We start from the raw sequence: 24751 nt of genomic DNA on the forward strand, positions 1-24751 counted from the left end.
TAACAAGTTTATAATGTCTCCACTGTCTTCATCCACATACAGTGGAGCAACTAAGTATTTGATCCACTATCGATTTTGTTTACCCACCAACAAAGAATGTAGAGGTCTGTAATTTTTATCGTAGGTACACTTCAACTGTGAGAGACAAATAAAAAAAAAAAGACAATGCATGATTTTTAAATAATTAATTTGAATTTTATTGTATGAAATAAGTATTTGATACAATAGAAAAACATAACTTAAATTTTGATACAGAAACCTTTGTTTGCAATTACAGAGCTCAGACATTTCCTGTAGTTCTTGACCAAGATTGCACACTGCAGCAGGGATTTTCGTCCAAAGAAACTGGGATGTTGTGTAAAATGTAAATAAAAACAGAATACAATGATTTCCAAATCCTCTTCAACCTTTATTCAATTGAATACACCACAAAGACAAGATATTTAATGTTCAAACTGATAAAGTTTATTGTTTCTGTGCACATATTTGCTAATTTTGAAATGGATGCCTGCAACACGTTTCAAAAAAGCTGGGACAGTGATATGTTTACCACTGTGTTACATCACCTTTCCTTCTAACAACACTCAATAAGCTTTGGGAACTGAGGACACTAATTGTTGAAGCTTTGTAGACAGATGTGCACTCCTGATGATCTAAAAGAGACAATGTATATTTAAATCGAAGCAGTGTGCTTGTGTTTTTTTTTTAGCTGAGATCATCAAATATGGCCATCGGTATTGCAAAGACTTTGCATCCATGCATGCCCAGCACTGAGTCCAGTCCTATTACTGCCAGTCTTCAAATTCCCAGGAAATAGTCTTGGGACACAGACCTTGGACAAATTCAAAGCTGGCTAAGCTTAACCTATTTTAAGTGGTTAAAAAGTCACATTCTGTTTTATTCTGTTCCATGCTTTTTTTTTTGTTGTTTTTTTTTGAGGGGCAGGGGTGACAGACAGAGTACAGTGGTACTGTGACATCAGTGGCTGGTCTAGCTAGCTGCAAAGTCTTTCATTTGTGTGTAAATATAAACTCTTTGTCATGTATCATGTAAAAGCTAGCGACAAATAAATACTTTAAAACTGAAAGTGCTGTTTTTGTAACCTGGTAACACCATGAAAGTGATTTATAAGACATTTCACGGATGTCAGCGTGCATGCTGACTTCTGCTAACTCAAAGCTAACCCGCTCTGATCAAAAGCTCATGCATCCCTGCACGCACGCCCTCCTGCAGATATTGTTAAAACGTAAATATTGTTTATGATTGATTTTTTGAGGGGCTTTATTGAACATGTACAAATTTACATAGACAATAGGATCTTAATAATTAATGTAAATAAAAATTGAGCAGGGGGGCAAAACTCTCTATTTACCGATCGATCTACGTTCCGACCCTCACCTATGGTCATGAGATTTGGCTCATGACCGAAAGAACGAGATTGCGAGTACAAGCGGCCGAGATGAGTTTCCTCTGCAGGGTCACTGGGCACTCCCTTAGAGATAGGGTGAGGAGCTCAGTCACTCGGAAGGAGCTCGGAGTTGAGCCGCTGCTCCTCCACATCGAAAGGAGCCAGCTGAGGTGGGTTGGGCACCTTAGGGACTACGTCTCTTGGCTGGCTTGGGAACGCCTCGGGGTTTCCCCGGAGGAGCTGAGGGAGGTGTGTGTGGATCGGGAGGTCTGGGCGGCTTTGCTTGAGTTGATGACCCCGCAACCCAACTCCGGATAAAGCAGAAGAAAATGGATGATGGATAATTATACACACACACACACACACACACACACACACACACACACACACACACACACACACACACACACACACACACACACACACACACACACACACACTTTGCAGTGGGATACCAATTAAACAACTGCAGATTATAAAGAAGACAATGCTCATATGGCTGAAGGTATTTAAATGGTAAATGGACTGCATTAATAAAGCGCTTTTCCATCTGCATCAGACGCTCAAAGCACTTTACAATTATGCCTCACATTCACCCTGATGTCAGGGTGCTGCCATACAAGGCGCTCACAACACACCAGGAGCAATAGGGTATTAAAGGCCTTGCCCAAGGGCCCTTAGTGATTTTCCAGTCAGGCGGGGATTGTTTAAGCACTGTTATATTTTTTAAAAAAAATCCCCAGCATTGTGTGCTGATCAAACAATTGCTGTTCGCTCCACCTTGCAAATGAAGTGAAAGGAAGTGGACACATTTTTAGTGAATCATGTCTTATCGGATTTGTTCAGTTTTTGAAGTGACCAACCGCGCACATAGCAGATATATCAACGACTTTTGAGGAAATCAATGTGGAAACGCTGCACTCTACAGCATCACACGAGGCTGTTTGTCACACGCTGCACTCAAGACTCACTGTAATTTAGACTGGAAAGAGGGCAGACAAGCACACATTGAAATGACAGCACAAGTGTGAACAATTCACAGCATGGAAAACAACCACAAAAAAATTAAGGTCAAACAGAATTTTATTTGTTTCTACCCATCATTAAGTGATAATTGAACTGATGTTAAGCTGACTGATGTTTGAGTTCACCTTGAACGTTCTATATCACAAATTACAACATGAGCTTCTATAAAGTCCTCCTCTGAAAACACTTAAGGACAGACATTAAAACGTAGCGCTAAATGGTCATCAGAAACCCAACAAGTAAGTATTGCACTGCTTCTGATAAGACTTTAAACCAGAACTTGGTGTTACATTTATACATTACATATTCCGCAAAGACAAATGTAAAACTGCATGAAGATAAAAAAAAAAAAAAAAAAAAAACTCATTCCATGATATTTAAATGCATTCACAGAATTATTAACAATGCTGTATCCAGGAAAAAGTCTTTAAATCCAAATTAGCACCATTACCCTAAAGCTGGAGTGTCTAACAACAAATACACAACTCTAAACTCAAGGCAAAAATAGTAAGTAAAGCTCAGGAAGCCAAGTAATAAAACCCAGTCATAAACCAAGTGTTTAAACAAGGACCAAGAATAAAATAAAAATAAGTCAAATTAATATCTTTTGGAAAAAATTATATATCTCTGGAGTGCAGCCTTTTCCTAATTAGATAAAAAATTTAGAAAATTTATTTCAGCAACTATAAATGTATGATTAACATGCTTATAACTGCTAAAGCTTATTCACAAGCCCATTGGGTACAATGTTGTTTGTGTAGGGCATAACTGTGCAACTACTTCACTTTCTAGAAACACTAAAGAAACAAAGGTGCCAATACATCTTACTAGAAAATTGATGTGTTCATTTTATTGCTGCCAATGACGTCCACAGCTCGTAGACAGGTGTCATTTACTATAGAATATGTTTTTAATTTGGACATTTCTGCTCGTGTGAATGATCTAATGATTGACAAAAGTGTAGACGCTACACACAAAAGAGTAATTACATATCTACTGGGATTGTTTTTTTTCTTCATTACATATTCACTCAAAACTAGTTGATTGACTTGACAGCTACAGCCTCACACCAACCCACTTCACTATGTATACTGTGCCAAGAATACAACAGGGAGGGGAAGACAAGAGAAGAGCTATGGTCCTGAGGATAGTCATACATTGTTAACCTGTATCTTAATGTCGAAGCGCCCTTGGTAGCGGTCCTTGTCACTGTAATAAATGTTCTCACCAAAGACTTTGCACTCTATACGCACTTCAGTGTTCCAGGTAAGGTTGGTGAACTGAACTGCCACTAGTGGTTGCAAGTATTGAGAGTGGAGCAGCTTGCCATAGTAAGGATAATACTGCAAGGGGAATCCACCACCAATGCCGTAGTATTTAATTTCTCCAATTTTCCCAGCATCATCTTCTTTCTGATGGAAGACAGGCAAATTTGTTGACCAATGAAACATGTTTGAAAAAGCACAAAATTCATATTCAGATGATTACCAAAAGGAAAAAATAAATAAATAAATAAAAATGTGGGAAACAAATTTTTGACAAAATGATGAGCATTATATTTACATTTTTTTGCTGTCTTCACAGATTCAGTTTGTGTCTCACACAAACACTATAGTGTAGGATCATGTGTAATTTCCTGATTTTTTTTTTTTTTGGTAAAAGGAAAAACTCACTTGATTTTGAAAGAAGATAAGCGTAACAAAAAAATTAGGGTGACATTTTATCTTCACATCCTTAAGGGTCAGAAATCTAAGATGGTGCCCAAAATTGCCTCCATTAAGGAATAATGCAATATTTTTGCTAATACACAACACAAAATTACAAACTAAGTATCGAAATATAGGTTTCTAACAAGGAAACCAATGGAATTATCAAAGTACGTAATTAACAGGATGTAAGAGGGTTGAGTTCTTCTAAAACCTTTTGAGGACTAAGGTTCTAAAAACATTCTGGACTAATACACCATTCCAACTCATTATAGAAGCTGCATAATTTATTACCACCCTTGAAAAAATGACAGTGTTAGTAGTTTAATCTGTTTCTTTGCTGCTCAGCTGACAAATACAACCCCAATTTCAATGAAGTTGGGACATTGCGTAAAATGTAAATAAAAACAGAATACAATGATTTGCAAATTCTCTTCAACCTATATTCAATTGAATACACCACAAAGACAATATATTTAATGATCAAACTGATAAACTTTGTTTTTGTGCAAATATTTGCTCATTTTGAAATGGATGCCTGCAACACGTTTCAAAAAAGCTGGGACAGTGATATGTTTACCACTTTGTTAAATCACCTTTCCTTCTAACAACATTCAATAAGCATTTGGGAACTGAGGACACTAATTGTTGAAGCTTTGTAGACGGAATCTTTCCCATTCTTGCTTGATGTATGACTTCAGTTGTTCAACAGTTCAACAGTCTCCATTGTCGTATTTTGTGCTTCACAATGCGCCACACAATTTCAATGGGCGACATGTCTGGACTGCAGACAGGCCAGTCTAGTACCCACAGTCTTTTACTACGAAGCCACGCTATTGTAACACATGCAGAATATGGCTTGGCATTGTTGCTGAAATAAGCAGGGATGTCCCTGAAGAAGACCTTGCTTGGATGGCAGCATGTGTTGCTCCAAAACATGGATGTACCTTTCACTATTGATGGTGCCACCACAGATGTGTAAGTTGTCCATGCCATGGGCACTAACACACCCCCACACCATCACAGATGCTGGCTTTTGAACTTTGCACTGGTAACAATCTGGATGGCCTTTTTCCTCTTTTGTCCAAAGGACATGGCGTCCATGATTTCCAAAAACAATATGAAATGTGGACTCATCAGACCACAGCACACTTTTCCACTTTGCGTCTGTCCATTTCAAATGAGCTCTTTTTTTCCCCACTTCTGGATGTTATTGGTGTATGGCTTTTGCTTTGCATGGTAGAGTTTTAACTTTTTACTTGTAGATGTAGCGATGAACTGTGATAACTGACAATGGTTTTCTGAAGTGTTCCTGAGCCCACGTAGTAAGATCTTTTACACAATGATGTTGATTTTCAATGCAGTGCCGCCTGAGACATCGAAGGTCACAGACCTTCAATGTTGGTTTTCAGCCTTGCTGCTTACGTGTAGAAAGTTCTTCAGATTCTCTGAATCTTCTGATTATATTTGGACTGTAGATATGGAATCCCTAAATTCCTTGCAACTGAACGTTGAGAAAAACTGTTCTTAAACTGCTGGACTATTTTTACATGCAGTTGTTCACAAAGTGGTGATCCTCGCCCCATCTTTGCTTGTGATCAGCTGAGCCTTTTGGGGATCCTCCTTTTACGAGGTCTGTTAGAAAAGTATCGTACCTTTTTTTTTTTCAAAAACCTGATGGATTTGAATCACTTGTGCTTGCATGAGCCAACCTTGAACCTTCCTGTGCATGTGTGAATTTTTTCACGCCTGTCAACTGAGTCATTTGCTGGTAAGCAGCCTTTGTGTGAGGTCGTGTGTAGTGCTCTCGGCGGATTTTCATTGCAAGGAAAATGGCGGAACGACTGGAGCAGCACTGCATCAAATTTTGCCAGAAACTGGGCGACAGCCAGGTGGAAACCATTCGGAAGATTCAGACAGCTTTCGGTGGCTTTTCAGTCGTGTGACTATCTGAGAAATTGTGGAAGAGGTGGGCATGTCACAGCTTGTCCTGTGAGACTTCAACACGAAGGTGCTTTTGCTCTGCCGTTAGCAGCTTCGGCATGAATTTCACCACCACTCTTTTCATGGCTAAATCTTCTGTCACAATGGAATGTGCCGAAAAAGTGCTGATGTCCACCTCTTCCGCAATTTCTCGGATAGTCACATGAGGGTCCCGCATCACCACAGTGTTCACTTTGGAATGATCTGGTCATTTCTGCATGTTGATGGCCGACCGGAGCGTGGCTCGCTCTCCACTGTTGTGCGGCCGTCTTTAAACCGGTTGTACCGCTCCTTAATCTGTGTGATGCCCATAGGATCGTCACTGAAAGCCGTCTGAATCTTCCGAATGGTTTCCACCTGGCTGTCGCCCAGTTTCTGGCAAAATTTGTCGTTCCGTCTTTTTCCTTGCAATGAAAATCCACAGAGAGCACATCCTCACACAAATGCTGCTTGTCAGCAAATGACGCAATCAACAGGCATAAAAAAATTCACGCATGCGCACGAAGGTTCAAGGTTTGCTCATGCAAGCACACATGATTCAAATCCATCAGGTTTTTGCAAAAAAAAAAAAAAAAAAAAAGGTCCAATACTTTTCTAACAGACCTCGTATACCCAATCATGACACTCACCTGTTCACCTGTGGAATGTTCCAAACAGATGTTCTTTGAGCATTCATCAACTTTCCCAGTCTTTTGTTGCCCTTTCCTAGCTGTTTTGAAACACGTTGCAGGCATCCATTTTAAAATGAACAAATATTTGCACAAAAACAAAAAAACGTTTATCAGTTTGAACATTTAATATGTTGTCTTTTTGGTGTATTCAATTGAATATAGGTTGAAGAGGATTTGGAAACCATTGCGTTCTGTTTTTATTTACATTTTTCACAACGTCTTATATTCAGAAATTTGCAGTAAATTTTTCAGTTGAAAGGCTTCGTGTTTCCAAAAGCTCTGCATTTCAAAAACAGCAGACGTGTGAGTGATCAGAAAGAGGGGGAGAAGGGGAGAGAGAGAACAGAGGAGGGGCACAGTGAAAGAGGTGAAAAACTGATTCAAAGAGTTTTTCATTTAAAGAGCAGGTCTGACAAATCAGTCTAGATTCAGCTCTTGTTCAAACAAGGCCATTAGGTGTTATATTGTTTAAAAAGAAATGTCATACAATCCCACTCAAAAATGTTGAAAACAAAGCAGTCAGGATGACAGAAAAACTGCCTGCTTCACTGGATTAAAAAACTGTGTCATTTTTGAAGAAGAGAGTGAATGCTATGTCCATTAAATACAGGGTGGTGCAAAAAGATGTAACCCTTTAATTATCGCTATCATTTCTAAGAAAATTAACCCAGGTTTCTATTTTTCAGGTAAATCATAGGTAAAGCTCCAAAGTTTTACTTCCCAAGCTTCAATGGATCAAGCAACAAGATATTCCATGCAGGAGAGGACCAAGATTCTAGAGATCTATTTTGCAACGAAATCGCTTGTCCAAACTCAACAATTTCGGAGGGAGTTTCCTGGGAGAAATGCTCCAACAAAACTCACAATAAAGTGCCCCCAGGACAAATTCTTGGAGACTGGAAGTGTGCAGGATAATATTAAAGGTTGCAGTGGCTGGCCACGGTCAGTGAGGACAGAAAATCACATTGTGACTGTGAGACAACACTTGCAGCAGTCTCCAAGGAAATCCACGTGACATTAGTCCCAGGAAACAAATCTTTCACGGAGTTCCGTTATGCGCATAATGCACCAGGATCTTCACCTGTTTCCATATAAGATACAGATTTTACAATTTTAGACTAAATCAAATAAGGCTGAGAGACTTGCCTTTGGGCAAACCATCAGTCAGTGAATCGAAGATCATCCTGATTTCTTGGACCACCTTAATGGTAAAGTGAGCAAACAGAATATGCACTTTTGGGCTCAGACTCAGCCTCGTGAACATCAATATCATCCACTTAGTGTTGAGAAAGTGACTGTTTGGTGTGCATTGGGTCGTAATGGCATTATTGGGCCATACTGGTTTGAGGATGCTGATGGACATACAGTAACTGTGAACACAGAGCGATACACTGAACTAATGAGAAGAAAATTCATCCCATCACTGAGGCAGAAGCAGGGAGTGGACATGAACACTGTAATTTATCAGCAGGATGGAGCAACACCACATTGCGCCAACGCTTTAATCAAATACCTCCATCGTTACTTCCCTGGAGACAGACTAATCTTCCATCGTACGGACCACCCTTGGCCTGCACATTCTCCAGACCTGTCCCCCTTGGATTATTTTCTATGGGGATACCTAAAAGACATGGTCTATGCTAACAATCCCCAAACTATTGATGCACTCAAGAATATCATTCGAACTGAGATCAGGAAAATTCCCCCAAATTCCCCATTTTCCATTAGACAGAGTCATTACAAACTTCAATGTGCGAGAAGCCACAATGATTCAGCACCAAGGAGCTTGGATCGAGCACATTATTAACTATTGAGCTGTATTTGCAAAAGGAAAAAACTTACACAACACAAAACTTACATATCAGTAAGACAGGTCTGTGAAAAAAAATTGTAAAGTTTTCTTTTCAATAAAAAATGCTAGTTTATCAAAAAGGGATACTTTTTTTGGACCACCCTGTATTGTGTTTTTAGTATTTTCAACGTTATTTACAGAAACATGCAAAAAAGAACTTTGATCTTACAAATATTATAACAAATATTTTTTCTTTATAATTCTTGCTTTCAATGCATCTAAAACCATCCTAAATGAGTTAAAATAAGGTTTGCCAATAATGTTTTAGTGGTATAAAACCCTATAAGCTTCGAGGGGCCCCGAAGCTATGAGCCACAATCACATAATTTACCTGGCACTAAAATGGTCCTCGCTAGAACCCTGCCCTACACTACTGCTTGAGGTCACAGTAAAGCATTTAATTTAATTTGGAAAACTGTAATCCTCGGGTTCTGAATAATAAGACTAACCTGAAACAGAAAAAATTAGTCCACTCAAATTCAAATTCTCACAATCTTTTTCGGCTGCTCCCATCAGGGGTCGCCACAGCAGATCAATTGATTCCATCTCACTATGTCTTCTGCATCTTCCTCTGTCACACCAACCACCTGCATGTCCTCTCTCAGCACATACAGCGAGGAAAATAAGTATTTGAACACCCTGCGATTTTGCAAGTTCTCCCACTTAGAAATCATGGAGGGGTCTGAAATTTTCATCTTAGGTGCATGTCTACTCTGAGATACATAATCCAAAAAACAAACAAACAAACAAAAAATCCAGAAATCACAATGTATGATTTTTTTTTAGTAATTTATTTGCATGTTACTGTTGCAAATAAGTATTTCAACACAAAATTCAACAAAATTCTGGCCCTCAAAGACCTGTTAGTCCGCCTCTAAAAAGTCCAACTCCACTCCACTTATTGTTCCAAATTAGAAGCACCTATTTGAGGTCTTTAGCTGCATAAAGACACCTGTCCACCACACACAATCAGTAAGACTCCAACTACTAACATGGCTATCAATCAATCAATCAATTTTATTTATATAGCGCCAAATCACAACAAACAGTTGCCCCAAGGCGCTTTATATTGTAAGGCAAGGCCATACAATAATTACGTAAAAACCCCAATGGTCAAAATGACCCCCTGTGAGCAAGCACTTGGCGACAGTGGGAAGGAAAAACTCCCTTTTAACAGGACGAAACCTCCAGAAGAACCAGGCTCAGGGAGGGGCAGTCCTCTGCTGGGACTGGTTGGGGCTGAGGGAGAGAACCAGGAAAAAGACATGCTGTGGAGGGGAGCAGAGATCAATCACTAATGATTAAATGCAGAGTGGTGCATACAGAGCAAAAAGAGAAAGAAACACTCAGTGCATCATAGCAGCATAACTAAGGGATGGTTCAGGGTCACCTGATCCAGCCCTAACTATAAGCTTTAGCAAAAAGGAAAGTTTTAAGCCTAATCTTAAAAGTAGAGAGGGTGTCTGTCTCCCTGATCTGAATTGGGAGCTGGTTGCATAGGAGAGGAGCCTGAAGGCTGAAGGCTCTGCCTCCCATTCTACTCTTACAAACCCTAGGAACTACAAGTAAGCCTGCAGTCTGAGAGCGAAGCACTCTATTGGGGTGATATGGTACTATGAGGTCCCTAAGATAAGATGGGACCTGATTATTCAAAACCTTATAAGTAAGAAGAAGAATTTTAAATTCTATTCTAGAATTAACAGGAAGCCAATGAAGAGAGGCCAATATGGGTGAGATATGCTCTCTCCTTCTAGTCCCTGTCAGTAGTCTAGCTGCAGCATTTTGAATTAACTGAAGGCTTTTCAGGGAACTTTTAGGACAACCTGATAATAATGAATTACAATAGTCCAGCCTAGAGGAAATAAATGCATGAATTAGTTTTGCAGCATCACTCTGAGACAAGACCTTTCTAATTTTAGAGATATTGCGTAAATGCAAAAAAGCAGTCCTACATATTTGTTTAATATGCGCTTTGAATGACATATCATGATCAAAAATGACTCCAAGATTTCTCACAGTATTACTAGAGGTCAGGGTAATGCCATCCAGAGTAAGGATCTGGTTAGACACCATGTTTCTAAGATTTGTGGGGCCAAGTACAATAACTTCAGTTTTATCTGAGTTTAAAAGCAGGAAATTAGAGGTCATCCATGTCTTTATGTCTGTAAGACAATCCTGCAGTTTAGCTAATTGATGTGTGTCCTCTGGCTTCATGGATAGATAAAGCTGGGTATCATCTGCGTAACAATGAAAATTTAAGTAATGCCGTCTAATAATACTGCCTAAGGGAAGCATGTATAAAGTGAATAAAATTGGTCCTAGCACAGAACCTTGTGGAACTCCATAATTAACCTTAGTCTGTGAAGAAGATTCCCCATTTACATGAACAAATTGTAATCTATTAGATAAATATTCAAACCACCGCAGCGCAGTGCCTTTAATACCTATGGCATGCTCTAATCTCTGTAATAAAAATTTATGGTCAACAGTATCAAAAGCAGCACTGACGTCTAACAGAACAAGCACAGAGATGAGTCCACTGTCTGAGGCCATAAGATCATTTGTAACCTTCACTAATGCTGTTTCTGTACTATGATGAATTCTAAAACCTGACTGAAACTCTTCAAATAGACCATTCCTCTGCAGATGATCAGTTAGCTGTTTTACAACTACCCTTTCAAGAATTTTTGAGAGAAAAGGAAGGTTGGAGATTGGCCTATAATTAGCTAAGATAGCTGGGTCAAGTGATGGCTTTTTAAGTAATGGTTTAATTACTGCCACCTTAAAAGCCTGTGGTACATAGCCAACTAATAAAGATAGATTGATCATATTTAAGATCGAAGCATTAAATAATGGTAGGGCTTCCTTGAGAAGCCTGGTAGGAATGGGGTCTAATAGACCTGTTGATGGTTTGGATGAAGTAACTAATGAAAATAACTCAGACAGAACAATCTGAGAGAAAGAGTCTAACCAATTACCGGCATCACTGAAAGCAGCCAAAGATAACGATACATCTTTGGGATGGTTATGAGTAATTTTTTCTCTAATAGTTAAAATTTTATTAAGAAAGAAAGTCATGAAGTCATTACTAGCTAAAGTTAAAGGAATACTCGGCTCAATAGAGCTCTGACTGTTTGTCAGCCTGGCTACAGTGCTGAAAAGAAACCTGGTGTTGTTCTTATTTCTTCAATTAGTGATGAGTAGTAAGATGTCCTAGCTTTACGGAGGGCTTTTTTATAGAGCAACAGACTCTTTTTCCAGGCTAAGTGAAGATCTTCTAAATTAGTGAGACGCCATTTCCTCTCCAACTTACGGGTTATCTGCTTTAAGCTGCGAGTTTGTGAGTTATACCACGGAGTCAGGCACTTCTGATTTAAAGCCCTCTTTTTCAGAGGAGCTACAGCATCCAAAGTTGTCTTCAATGAGGATGTAAAACTATTGACGAGATACTCTATCTCACTTACAGAGTTTAGGTAGCTACTCTGCACTGTGTTGGTATATGGCATTAGAGAACATAAAGAAGGAATCATATCCTTAAACCTAGTTACAGCGCTTTCTGAAAGACTTCTAGTGTAATGAAACTTATTCCCCACTGCTGGGTAGTCCATCAGAGTAAATGTAAATGTTATTAAGAAATGATCAGACAGAAGGGAGTTTTCAGGGAATACTGTTAAGTCTTCAATTTCCATACCATAAGTCAGAACAAGATCTAAGATATGATTAAAGTGGTGGGTGGACTCATTTACATTTTGAGCAAAGCCAACTGAGTCTAATAATAGATTAAATGCAGTGTTGAGGCTGTCATTCTCAGCATCTGTGTGGATGTTAAAATCGCCCACTATAATTATCTTATCTGAGCTAAGCACTAAGTCAGACAAAAGGTCTGAAAATTCACAGAGAAACTCACAGTAACGACCAGGTGGACGATAGATAATAACAAATAAAACTGTTTTTTGGGACTTCCAATTTGGATGGACAAGACTAAGAGTCAAGCTTTCAAATGAATTAAAGCTCTGTCTGGGTTTTTGATTAATTAATAAGCTGGAATGGAAGATTGCTGCTAATCCTCCGCCTCGGCCCGTGCTACGAGCATTCTGGCAGTTAGTGTGACTCGGGGGTGTTGAATCATTTAAACTAACATATTCATCCTGCTGTAACCAGGTTTCTGTAAGGCAGAATAAATCAATATGTTGATCAATTATTATATCATTTACTAAGAGGGACTTAGAAGAGAGAGACCTAATGTTTAATACACCACATTTAACTGTTTTAGTCAGTGGTGCAGTTGAAGGTGCTATATTATTTTTTCTTTTTGAATTTTTATGCTTAAATAGATTTTTGCTGGTTATTGGTGGTCTGGGAGCAGGCACCGTCTCTATGGGGATGGGGTAATGAGGGGATGGGGTAATGAGGGTATGGCAGGGGGAGAGAAGCTGCAGAGATGTGTGTAAGACTACAACTCTGCTTCCTGGTCCCAACCCTGGATAGTCACGGTTTGGAGGATTTAAGAAAATTGGCCAGATTTCTAGAAATGAGAGCTGCTCCATCCAAAGTGGGATGGATGCCGTCTCTCCTAACAAGACCAGGTTTTCCCCAGAAGCTTTGCCAATTATCTATGAAGCTCACCTCATTTTTTGGACACCACTCAGACAGCCAGCAATTCAAGGAGAACATGCGGCTAAACATGTCACTCCCGGTCCGATTGGGGAGGGGCCCAGAGAAAACTACAGAGTCCGACATTGTTTTTGCAAAGTTACACACCGATTCAATGTTAATTTTAGTGACCTCCGATTGGCGTAACCGAGTGTCATTACTGCCGACGTGAATTACAATCTTACCAAATTTACGCTTAGCCTTAGCCAGCAGTTTCAAATTTCCTTCAATGTCGCCTGCTCTGGCCCCCGGAAGACAATTGACTATGGTTGCTGGTGTCGCTAACTTCACATTTCTCAAAACAGAGTCGCCAATAACCAGAGTTTGATCCTCGGCGGGTGTGTCGTCGAGTGGGGAAAAATGGTTAGAAATGTGAACGGGTTGGCGGTGTACACGGGGCTTCTGTTTAGGGCTACGCTTCCTCCTCACAGTCACCCAGTCGGCCTGCTTTCCCAGCTGCTCGGGATCTGCCAGAGGGAAACTAACGGCGGCTAAGCTACCTTGGTCAGCACCGACTACAGGGGCCTGGCTAGCTGTAGAATTTTCCACGGTGCGGAGCCGAGTCTCCAATTCGCCCAGCCTGGCCTCCAAAGCTACGAATAAGCTACACTTATTACAAGTACCATTACTGCTAAAGGAGGCCGAGGAATAACTAAACATTTCACACCCAGAGCAGAAAAGTGCAGGAGAGACAGGAGAAGCCGCCATGCTAAACCGGCTAAGAGCTAGTAGCTGCGCTAAGCTAGCGGATTCCTAAAAACATACAAAGTGAATAATGTGTAAATAATTTAGAGGTGATTCAGCAGAGGGAGTGCTTTAGTTAAGGCACGTGAAGATTACACTGTGAAACAAATCGTTATCTAGGTAACTAGATCAATCTAACTGCGCAGATTAAACAGCTAACAGATACAGAAAAACACCGCTGTGCCCCGGAACAGGAAGTGATACAATACCGCAGTGAGAGCCAACCACCAGTAGAGGCAAGCAAAAGCCGAGATCAAAGATCTAAGATCAAAGAGCTGTCCAGAGACACCAGATACAAAATTGTAGACCTCCACAAGGCTGGAAAGGGCTACAGGGCAATTGCCAAGCAGCTTGGTGAAAAAAGATCAACTGTTGGAGCAATTATTAGAAAATGGAAGAAGCTAAACATGACTGTCAATCTCCCTCAGACTGGGGTCCCATGCAAGATCCCACCTCGTGGCGTATCAATGATCCTAAGAAAGGTGAGGAATCAGCCCAGACCTGCACGGGAGGAGCTAGTCAATGACCTGAAGAGAGCTGGCACCACTGTTTCCAAGGTTACTGTGGGTAATACACTAAGACGTCATGGGTTAAAATCATGCATGGCACGGAAGGTTCCCTGCTTAAATCAGCACACATCCAGGCCCGTCTTAAGTTTGCCCATGACCATTTGGATGATCCAGAGGAGTCATGGGAGAAAGTTATGTGGTCAAAGACCAAAATAGAACTTTTTGGTCTTAATTCCACTCACCGTGTTTGGAGGAAGAAGAATGCTAAGTACCAAAAACACCGTCCCTACTGTGAAGCATGGGGGTGGATGCATCATGCTTTGGGGGTGTTTTTCTGCACTTGGGACAGGATGACTGCACTGTATTAAGGAGAGGATGGCTGGGGCCATGTATTGCGAGATTTTAGGGAACAAACTCCTTCCCTCAGTTAGAGCATTGAAGATGGGTTGTGGATGGGTCTTCCAACATGACAATGACCCGAAGCACACAGCCAGGATAACCAAGGAGTGGCTCCGTAAGAAGCATATCAAGGTTCTGGAGTGGCTTAGCTAGTCTCCAAACCTAAACCCAACAGAAAATCTTTGGAGGGAGCTCAAACTCCGTGTTTCTCAGCGACAGCCCAGTAACCTGGCTGATCTTGAGAAGATCTGTGTGGAGGAATGGGCCAAAATCAATGCTGCAGTGTGTGCAAACCTGGTGAAAAACTACAGGAAACGTTTGACCTCTGTAATTGCAAACAAAGGCTACTGTACCAAATATTAACATCGATTTGCACAGGTGTTGAAATACTTATTTGCAGCAGTAACATACAAATAAATGATAAAAAAAAAAAAAAAAAAAAAAAATCATACATTGTGATTTCCGGATTTTTTTATTTTTTTTTATTTTTTTTAGATTATGTCTCTCAATGTCCTAAGATGAAAATTTCAAACCCCTCCATGATTTCTAAGTGGGAGAACTTGCAAAATCGCAGGGTGTTCAAATACTTATTTTCCTCACTGTACATAAGGGCCCCGTCACATTTAGCATGAATAAGGCCAAATGGGCAAAAAAGCCAAAATTCAGAACGCAGTCGGGAGGGACAATATTCAGCCAGCTGTGTACAAATTCCATCCAAATACCCAGAATGTGTTTCGAAGCCGCCTCAAATGAATCGTGCACATTTGGAGTGCAGCAGCTCCCGACGTCAGGTCTACTGCGGCCACAACACAGCACGAAACCCCACAACGGCAGCAGAATGCTGCAGGAATATGCAGAATGCACCAGTGTGTGTGCGGTCTGATCGCCACCCGGCATTTGGGTGGAAGGCAAGCAAGGGGAGGGATGTGGCAGAATGAGCACTGTTGTCCACTCTTTTGAAGACCAGATGTGTCCCACTGCTGGGTTTCGCATGACATCCAACCCATGGACATGTAAACCAGGGTCCCCTGACTATCGCATCACTGTAGTGCATGTGATGAGTGGGATCACAATGTTACGGACATCTAATCGCTGATGTGCACACCAACAGTCATTATTACTGGTAATAGCCACTAGTCTGCGGTGCAGTGCAGCCATGATCAGGGGACTTTGTATGACACACATCAGTCCATATATTAGATTAAAATACAGAAACCAGAGGTTAAGCAGGTCCTGACATTATAGCATCAGCAACCAAACCGTGCAACCCCCCACCAATGCACACGCACTTTTACTCCCTCTCTCTCCCTTAAGATGGGTAGACACTGTACAATATTTTCAATCGGTGTACTCGGCTCCAGCTCAAACTGTACGACAAAACCACAGGGTGTAAAAGTTCAGAGCGCATGATTTATGTTCTCACACTATACGGCCCGATGCTCTGATGTGATCTGAAGGCTCACATTGTACGTTCAAAAACCACACGTCAGACTAGTGTTTCTGGAAGCAAAACGTAAACAGAAGCTTTTTTTTTTTCAAACTTTAATTTACATTTCTTATTTTAAAAAAAAAACTTGATGGGAGACGTCAAATTTAAAAACAACAGAAAAACAAAAAACAATACAAGACTTTAAGAGAGTTGAAGAATAAGGGGGAAAGAAACAGACACTGCTCTCTCAAAGAGCATCAGTGTTTGTACATGCACAGTGCGAGAGGCTGGGGTAAATCAGCTTGTAGACGAGCTGCTTCATCAATGTGATACCCTCACGAGGGCCGACCAAAATATTAAACAGGTTTGATTTTCATCCGACCATATGATTGCCGATCAGGAGGTGGTAGTGAGAGTTTAAACGCAGCTCGTTACTCCATGTATACTACATGATGCAAGACGCACGATTAAGCTGAAACTAAGCGGGATCCAAAAAATTCTCGCACGGGTGAAAAATCGGCTCAAAAAGGGCCAAAACTCGCACAGTGTAAACCCAGCTTTACCCACCAGGGAATCAGCTGTCTGGCGGACAGCAGGATGCGCTGTCAAGACAGACTCACGCACAGGTAGCAAAGTGGTCGGCTGTTTATGAGCACACACACGAGCAGTTCAGCCACCATTTGATCCAGCCTCACGGCGTGCAGCAGTTCAATCAGTTGAGGGAGCCTCACACAGGTCCCACGGTGCAGTCAGATGATCGGAGCTCATGAATGCACAGCGGTTTGAGCAGATGACAGAGCCCCATGCAGGACCTGTGGTGTGGTCAGGTGATGGGGCTCACACATGCACAGTGGTTGGAGCAGATGAGAGAACCCCACTCCTTTACTCTCCCCAGAATTTTATGTCCATGAGCTGATCACATTGTGGTCCAGGTGTCTGCCCTTGGCAATCGGTCGATGCTTCGGACTGTGTGGAGCTTGCCATTGCGCATTACATGCTGTGACACAGCAGGGCGTCGCCCCAACAGGGAATTATATTTCGTGGTGGACTAGTCATTTGAAAGCTGATGTTGGCAGCTCACGGCCCTGGCAGGATGAGAGGGTGGTCACCACAGGGTGCAGCTCCTGCTGGTGTCCGCCCTGCGCCTGCACCTGTAGCTGTTCCGAAACTGAGCTTTTATTCCTATTTATGTTGTGAAAGGCTGGTGAACCAGTTGCCCTGTTTGCATAGGTTTTCTCCAGACGCTCCGGTTTCCTCCCACATTTTAAAGACATGCAGGTTAGGTGAATTGGAAACTTTCTAATTGTCCAGGTCTCCTTTGCAAAAGAGATCTTGATCTCAATGGGACTCACCTGATTAAATAAAGGTTAAATTAAATTCCTCCTACAGAGGTACAAGGTGTTCATGACATGATAGATGTATTACAGCTATTAAATCCTGTTCAGCTGCATTGTGGTTGGTGCACCTACACGTTGTGTTACAGCCATGATGATCATATGTTTCATATACATTATCTAACCCATGGGAGGGAATGACAATGTATCTGTAAGGTTTATTATGGGTATAACAGCCTGTCAGATGTGCTGCACCGTGGCTCTGAGATGCAGTGACCTGCAGTGACACAGTGCTTTCGGTTTAGTTGCACAATGTTCACATCTGGTTCACAAGATGAATGCGACTGATATTTCGTTTGTGCTCCCTGAATGGGATCCTGTGGAGGTGCAAATATGGCTCATCCATGCCGGCAGGATTTGCTGTGCCTAACCATGGCAATGTACCCTTGTACACAATCAGACTGTTTTGACGCCATCAGAACACAGTCAGACTGCACTTCGACTGCCGTACAAGCTTTCACCAATTTGAACACACCTTGACAGTGGTGTATACAGTAATGTTCAGAATAATAGTAGTGCTATGTGACTAAAAAGGTTAATCCAGGTTTTGAGTATATTTCTTATTGTTACATGGGAAACAAGGTACCAGTAGATTCAGTAGATTCTCACAAATCCAACAAGACCAAGCATTCATGATATGCACACTCTTAAGGCTATGAAATTGGGCTATTAGTAAAAAAAAACAAAAAAAAAAAACAAGTAGAAAAGGGGGTGTTCACACTAACAGTGTGGCATTCAGTCAGTGAATTTGTCAATTTTGTGGAACAAACAGGTGTGAATCAGGTGTCCCCTATTTAAGGATGAAGCCAGCACCTGTTGAACATGCTTTTCTCTTTGAAAGCCTGAAGAAAATGGGACATTCAAGACATTGTACAGAAGAACAGCGTAGTTTGATTAAAAAGTTGATTGGAGAGGGGAAAACTTATAACGCAGGTGCAAAAAGTATAGGCTGTTCATCTACAATGATCTCCAATGCTTTAAAATGGACAAAATAACCAGAGACGCATGGAAGAAAATGGAAAACCATCAAAATGGACAGAAGAATAACCAGAATGGCAAAGGCTCACCCATTGATCAGCTCCAGGATGATCAAAGACAGTCTGGAGTTACCTGTAAGTGCCGTGACAGTTAGAAGACGCCTGTGTGAAGCTAATTTATTTGCAAGAATCCCCCGCAAAATCCCTCTGTTAAATAAAAGACGTGCAGAAGAGGTTATAATTTGCCAAAGAACACATCAACTGGCCTAAAGAGAAATGGAGGAATATTTTGTGGACTGATGAGAGTAAAATTGTTCTTTTTGGGTCCAAGGGCCGCAGACAGTTTGTGAGATGACCCCCAAACTCTGAATTCAAGCCACAGTTCACAGTGAAGACGGTGAAGCACGGTGGTGCAAGCATCATGATTTGGGCATGTTTCTCCTACTATGGTGTTGGGCCTATATATCGCATACCAGGTACCATGGATCAGTTTGGATGTGTCAAAATACTTTTGAAGAGGTCATGTTGCCTTATGCTGAAGAGGACATGCCCTTGAAATGGGTGTTTCAACAAGACAATGACCCCAAGCACACTAGTAAACGAGCAAAATCTTGGTTCCAAACCAACAAAATTAATGCCTCGCAGATATGAAGAAATCATGAAAAACTGTGGTTATACAACTAAATACTAGTTTAGTGATTCACAGGATTGCTAAAAAAGCAGTTTGAACATAATAGTTTTGAGTTTGTAGCGTCAACAGCAGATGCTACTATTATTGTGAACACCCCCTTTTCTACTTTTTTTTTTTTTTTTACTAATAGCCCAATTTAATAGCCTTAAGAGTGTGCATATCATGAATGCTTGGTCTTGTTGGATTTGTGAGAATCTACTGAATCTATTGGTACCTTGTTTCCCATGTAACAATAAGAAATATACTCAAAACCTGGATTAATCTTTTTAGTCACATAGCACTAGTATTATTACTTATTATGTTATTATTACTATTATTCTGAACACTACTGTATGTGCTCTATATTCGGGCTGCCCGTGCAAATGTGCCAAACTGTGTGGGATTCACTCCAGAATACTATACGAGGATTTTGAGTGCGCCTCGAATTGGCCTGAATGTAGGTCAGATGTCCAATCGTGTGGCACTCTGCCTCATGTGTGACGAGGAGGTGCATTCAGGCATAATCAAGGCATTCGGCCAGGATTAAATCAGCATTAAATCAAACCTCAGATCTTCACCTGTTTTCTAAGCCTAGCTTCTACTACTCTTTCCCATAACTTCAAATGGAGCAATTACATGAATAAACTATTTACACAGCAAGCAGCCACCCATCGCGCGCTGTGCCAACCCAACTCAATATATTTCCGCATCACGTGATTTGATCATTGATGGAATAAATATGTTTCCTATTACCAAAAAAAAAAAATCTTCATATGTGCAATACATGTGCAGTCAATAGCTCCAATTACATTAGGGAAACCAGCTCTCACTTCAAAATGCTGTTTAATGTGATGTGACGAGATTTGGATGCATCCCACACAGTTGGCATGGCTCTGTGCAAGATTGACTGGCACACTCCTGACCAACTGCCTAGCTCCCGCTGGAATGCACCTGTTGCCAGGAAGCCCAGTGTGGTCAGCATCTGTGTGGACACAGACAACCACCTGGAAAATGTGATTTAAAAACTATTACATGATGCAGGCAGCATGGTGGGCAAGTTCCAACACAGACTAACTCAGTTCAAGACAATCCATGCGAAGTCTACATGTAATGTGCAGTTTCACCTGGAAGGGCATCTGGCATAAAACAAATCAATCAACATGTAGATCCATCTGATCTGCTGTGGTGACCATGCTTGCATGTTCATGTTAGGAATACACCTCTTACGTATTTGTGGTTTGTAATGACAGTAAGCCTCATCTATATGACCTGTACAAGTCTGCTCAAAACTGTTTTTTGACTGATTTATTGTGATAAACTCAAAAAATAATTCCCATTGCTGTTGCTGTGTTTGCAATATTCACCAAAACGTGCAAAGATGCAGAACCCTCACAAAACTGCATTGGGCACTGATTGAGATCCATTTATTATCACTTTTTATTTATTGAGTACTTAATGCACCCTTTTCAAAAAATGTATGCAAACATGCCAGGTTCTCAGACACCTAAATGTACAACTACTTAAACATTTTAAATTTCATGTACCTTGTTGGTGCAGTACAGAGGGACGACATTGGGCTGCACCTTGTATTGAGCGTCCTCAGGAATGCTCTCATTCGAGGAAGGAGGCTTCAAAAAGACAGAATGAATTCCATAAGATGACAAAATCTGCAGAAGGAGCCATAAATATGTGCACATCATGTTTGTCAAAAGCGCATAATGAATATCAAGAAAAATATTACAGAAAAAAAAGAAATTTAATAGTTTTACAGTATATTAAAACTTCAAAAAGCATACCATTGAAAATTACTGTGAAAAGTCTCTACATAATATAAATAAAAAAAAGATGTCAAAATGGTTAAATGCAGAAGTATGTAACTATATCATCACTTTTACAGCTAATTTGAGACAAGTCAAGGAATTACAGTGTGTACAGAAAGCATTCACAGCACTGCACCTTTTACACATTTTTTATGTTACACCCTTATTCACCACCTGGTGATCACCACCTTCGTGTGATAATCAGTGGCACGAAGGAGGTCAAAGAAGGCAGAAGACAGTCTTCATGGATGTTTTGAGGTGCCTGTTTGGGGTGTGCACTTTGATGAACAGGGGGAGGACATCGAAAGCATTACAGACTGCATAACTGATGATATCAACTTATGTACAGACAATATAATCTCAACCAAGACTGTGTGCCATTGCCCCAATAATAAACCATGGGCGACAAAGGACATCAAGGCAACACTGAACAGGAGGAAGGCTGCATTCAGGAGTGGAGACAGAGAGGAGCTGAAGAGAGTCCAGCTTGAACTGAGGAAGAAGAGTTACAGGAGGAAGCTGGAGTGCAAGCTCCAGCAGACCAATAAGAGGGAGGTGTGGAAGGGGATGAGAACCATCACTGGTCATGATAAGGAAGCAGACCAGATGAGCTAATCCTGTTCTTCAACAGGTTTGACAGCACGGTCTCTGCCCACCCTCCCTCCACTGTATACTCATTACACACCCCAGTTATTACCACCCCCCTCCTCCCACCAACATGCCTTCACTCCCCTCCTTCATCCCCCCAAACACCTCCCATTACCATTATTGCAGAGGTGGTGAGAAGAGAATTTAGTTGCCTGTGTTCAGGACAGGTTGCAGGTCCTGATGGCCTCAGCCCCAGAGTACTGAAGGGATGTGTCTTCCAGCTGTGTGGAATTTTCCAACACATCTTCAGCTTGAGCCTGAGCCAGATGGTTGTTCCTGAGCGGTGGAAAACCTCATGTGTGGTCGCTGTGCCCAAGAAGAAGGACCTCAACACACTTAATGACTACAGACCTGTGGTTCTAACATCACACATTATGAAGTCACTTGAAAGGCTCATCCTGAGGCAACCCCTTGAAGTTTGCATACCATCCCAACATGGGAGTGGAGGATGCCATCATCTTCATGCTGAACAGGGCTTACTCTCACCTGGAGGAGGCAGGCAGCACTGCGAGAGTCATGTTCCTTGACTTCTCCAGTGCATTCAACACCATCCAGCCTGACTTGCTTAGCAATAAGCTATGGGACATGAAGATGGAGGCTCCATTGGTGGCCTGGATTACCAACTACCTCACAGGCCGCCCACAGTATGTGAGGCTTTGAGACATTACATCTGACACCATCAGGAGCAACACGGGGGCACCACAGGGGACAGTCCTGTCGCCCTTTCTGTTCACAAGCTACACCTCAGATTTCAGGTTCTGGTCACAGTCTTGCCACCTGCAGAAGTTTTCGGATGCCACTGTGGGCTGCATCAGCAGTGACCAGGAGACTGTGTACAGGAATGTGGTGGACAGGTTTGTAGAGTGGTGCGGACTCAACCACCTGCAGCTCAATGTATCTAAGACAAAGGAGCTGGTGGTGGACTTCAGAAGATTAAAGGCCTGTCCAAACCCAGTTGCCATTAATGCAACTGAGGTGAACATTGTGGACTACTACAAGTACCTGGGTCTCCACATCGACAACAAACTGGACTGGACTGTAAACACAGATGCTGTGTATAAGAAAAGATCAGAGCTGAAAGCACCTTCATACTGAGGCCACCGAGGTGCTCCACATAATGCCACAGGAGGTCCTTCCTACCTGTGGCATCAGTCTGTATAACCAGGCATGCACATAACTGGTACGCATGGTGCTTGTGCATGCTAAAAATAAATGTGAAGCAGAAAACACAAGGAAAGTGTTTCATAACAGGAAAGCATTGACAGATTGTAGGAAAAGTGTTTCCCTCTGCTGTGCATCAATGATGCTTAGTACACACAAGCACGATGAGTACCAGTTATGTGCACCCCTGTGTATAACTTCTCCTTCTGCATGAATATTAAATATCTTGTCTTTGTGGTGTATTCAATTGAATATAGGTTGAAGAGGATTTGCAAATCATTGTATTCTGTTTTTATTTACATTTCACACAATGTCCCAACTTCATTGAAATTGGGGTTGTATAACAGAGTTTTTCCAAATACTCAGAGCTACTGTCTGAGTAACTGAAAAACTGTCACACTGTCAGCATCTTGTGCAAGTGCCTTTAATCATTTCGCATAAACATGTTGTACTCACTGTTCTCACTGTAAAGAAAAAAGCAAAGTTTACTGTTTTGGCACTCTGGCAAAACAATTTCCTTCAGGATAAATAAGGTTCTTCTTATTCCAAAATGGATGAAATTCATTTTTTTCCTCAGAATTCTCCACACTGGACTTCCAGGTTAAGCCATGTCACACAAATAATTGAATGCACCATTTCAGACAGTATTAAAAATAACTTTCCAACTCAAAAATGTCAACACCAAGATTCTGAGATGTGAGGAATGAGTTGGGACAAATCACAGAAGCCACACAAAGGACCTACAACCCGGAAAGTGCACATATCTGAACAAACAATTTTGCGAGAAGACCCAGGACACGCTGGAGGGACTACATCTCTTGGCTGGCTTGGGAACGCCTCGGGGTTCCCCCGGAGGAGCTGGGGGAGGTGTGTGTGGATGGGGAGGTCTGGGCGGCTTTGCTTGAGCTGCTGCCTCCGTGACCCGACTCCGGATAAAGCGGAAGAAAATGGATGGATGGATGGATAAAAGCATGGAACCAATTGAGGAGGCTAATGACCAACAGCTAGCTAGCAGAGAAGTGGATGAATCTTGAGACAAACCGCTTCAGGAAATTTTGACTATCTAAAATTATCTGCAACTTTAGAAATGATACACACTGAAAAAATATAAACTTGACAATTCTGTTTTGGCTCCCATTTTTTCATGGGGTGAATTTAAAGAAAGATCTACAAAGTTTTCTATATACACAAAAGACCTATTTCTCTCAAGTGTTATTCACAAATCTGTGTTCGTGAGCATTTCTCCTTTGCCGAGATGCTGATTACTGCACAGGTGTGCCTTAGGCTGTCCACAATAAAAGGCCACTGTAAAATGTGCTTTCAGATGGCACTTTCAGTTACTCAGTCTCCTGATTTGTAGGAAGAAAAAAATGCTACTCAAACAGAACTTGATCTCCTCTGAACAAAGTAGGCTGAGTGTTTTCTTCTTTCACAGGGAATTGTGTATGAACATGAAGGGTGGCTACCCTTTAGCTCACCAGTGAAAAGCCAGGAAAGCCCAAACTGCACAGATACGTACAAGATGAGACAGGTGCTCTTACTGCACATCAAACCCAGAGAAGATAAGAGATTTCACTCCAAACTGTATACGTCAGAATGCTCCAGAGATTAAACAATTCAACAAATTATTAAAAAAATTGGCTACACCCAAAATTTCTACAGATGATTGGGATATGGTCAATGCCACCCTGCAGCTTTCTG

At 41.4% G+C, this 24751-nt stretch overlaps 1 protein-coding gene across 1 annotated transcript in view; it reads right to left on the minus strand.

Moving 5' to 3' along the window:
* Nucleotides 1-2473: 2473 nt before the first annotated feature.
* atp1b1b (ATPase Na+/K+ transporting subunit beta 1b) overlaps nucleotides 2474-24751 on the minus strand; it is a 118911-nt gene continuing 96633 nt past the window's right edge. Inside the window, exons 5-6 of the mRNA XM_034173339.1 lie at nucleotides 20966-21049; nucleotides 2474-3846 (exon numbers count right to left, since the gene is read on the minus strand). Of these exons, the coding sequence (XP_034029230.1) occupies nucleotides 3586-3846; nucleotides 20966-21049 (345 nt within the window). The 3' untranslated portion in view covers nucleotides 2474-3585. The remainder of the gene's footprint in view (nucleotides 3847-20965; nucleotides 21050-24751) is intronic.

The sequence above is a fragment of the Thalassophryne amazonica genome, chromosome 1 (genome assembly GCF_902500255.1).
Source record: "Thalassophryne amazonica chromosome 1, fThaAma1.1, whole genome shotgun sequence".
NCBI classification, from domain to species: domain Eukaryota; kingdom Metazoa; phylum Chordata; class Actinopteri; order Batrachoidiformes; family Batrachoididae; genus Thalassophryne; species Thalassophryne amazonica.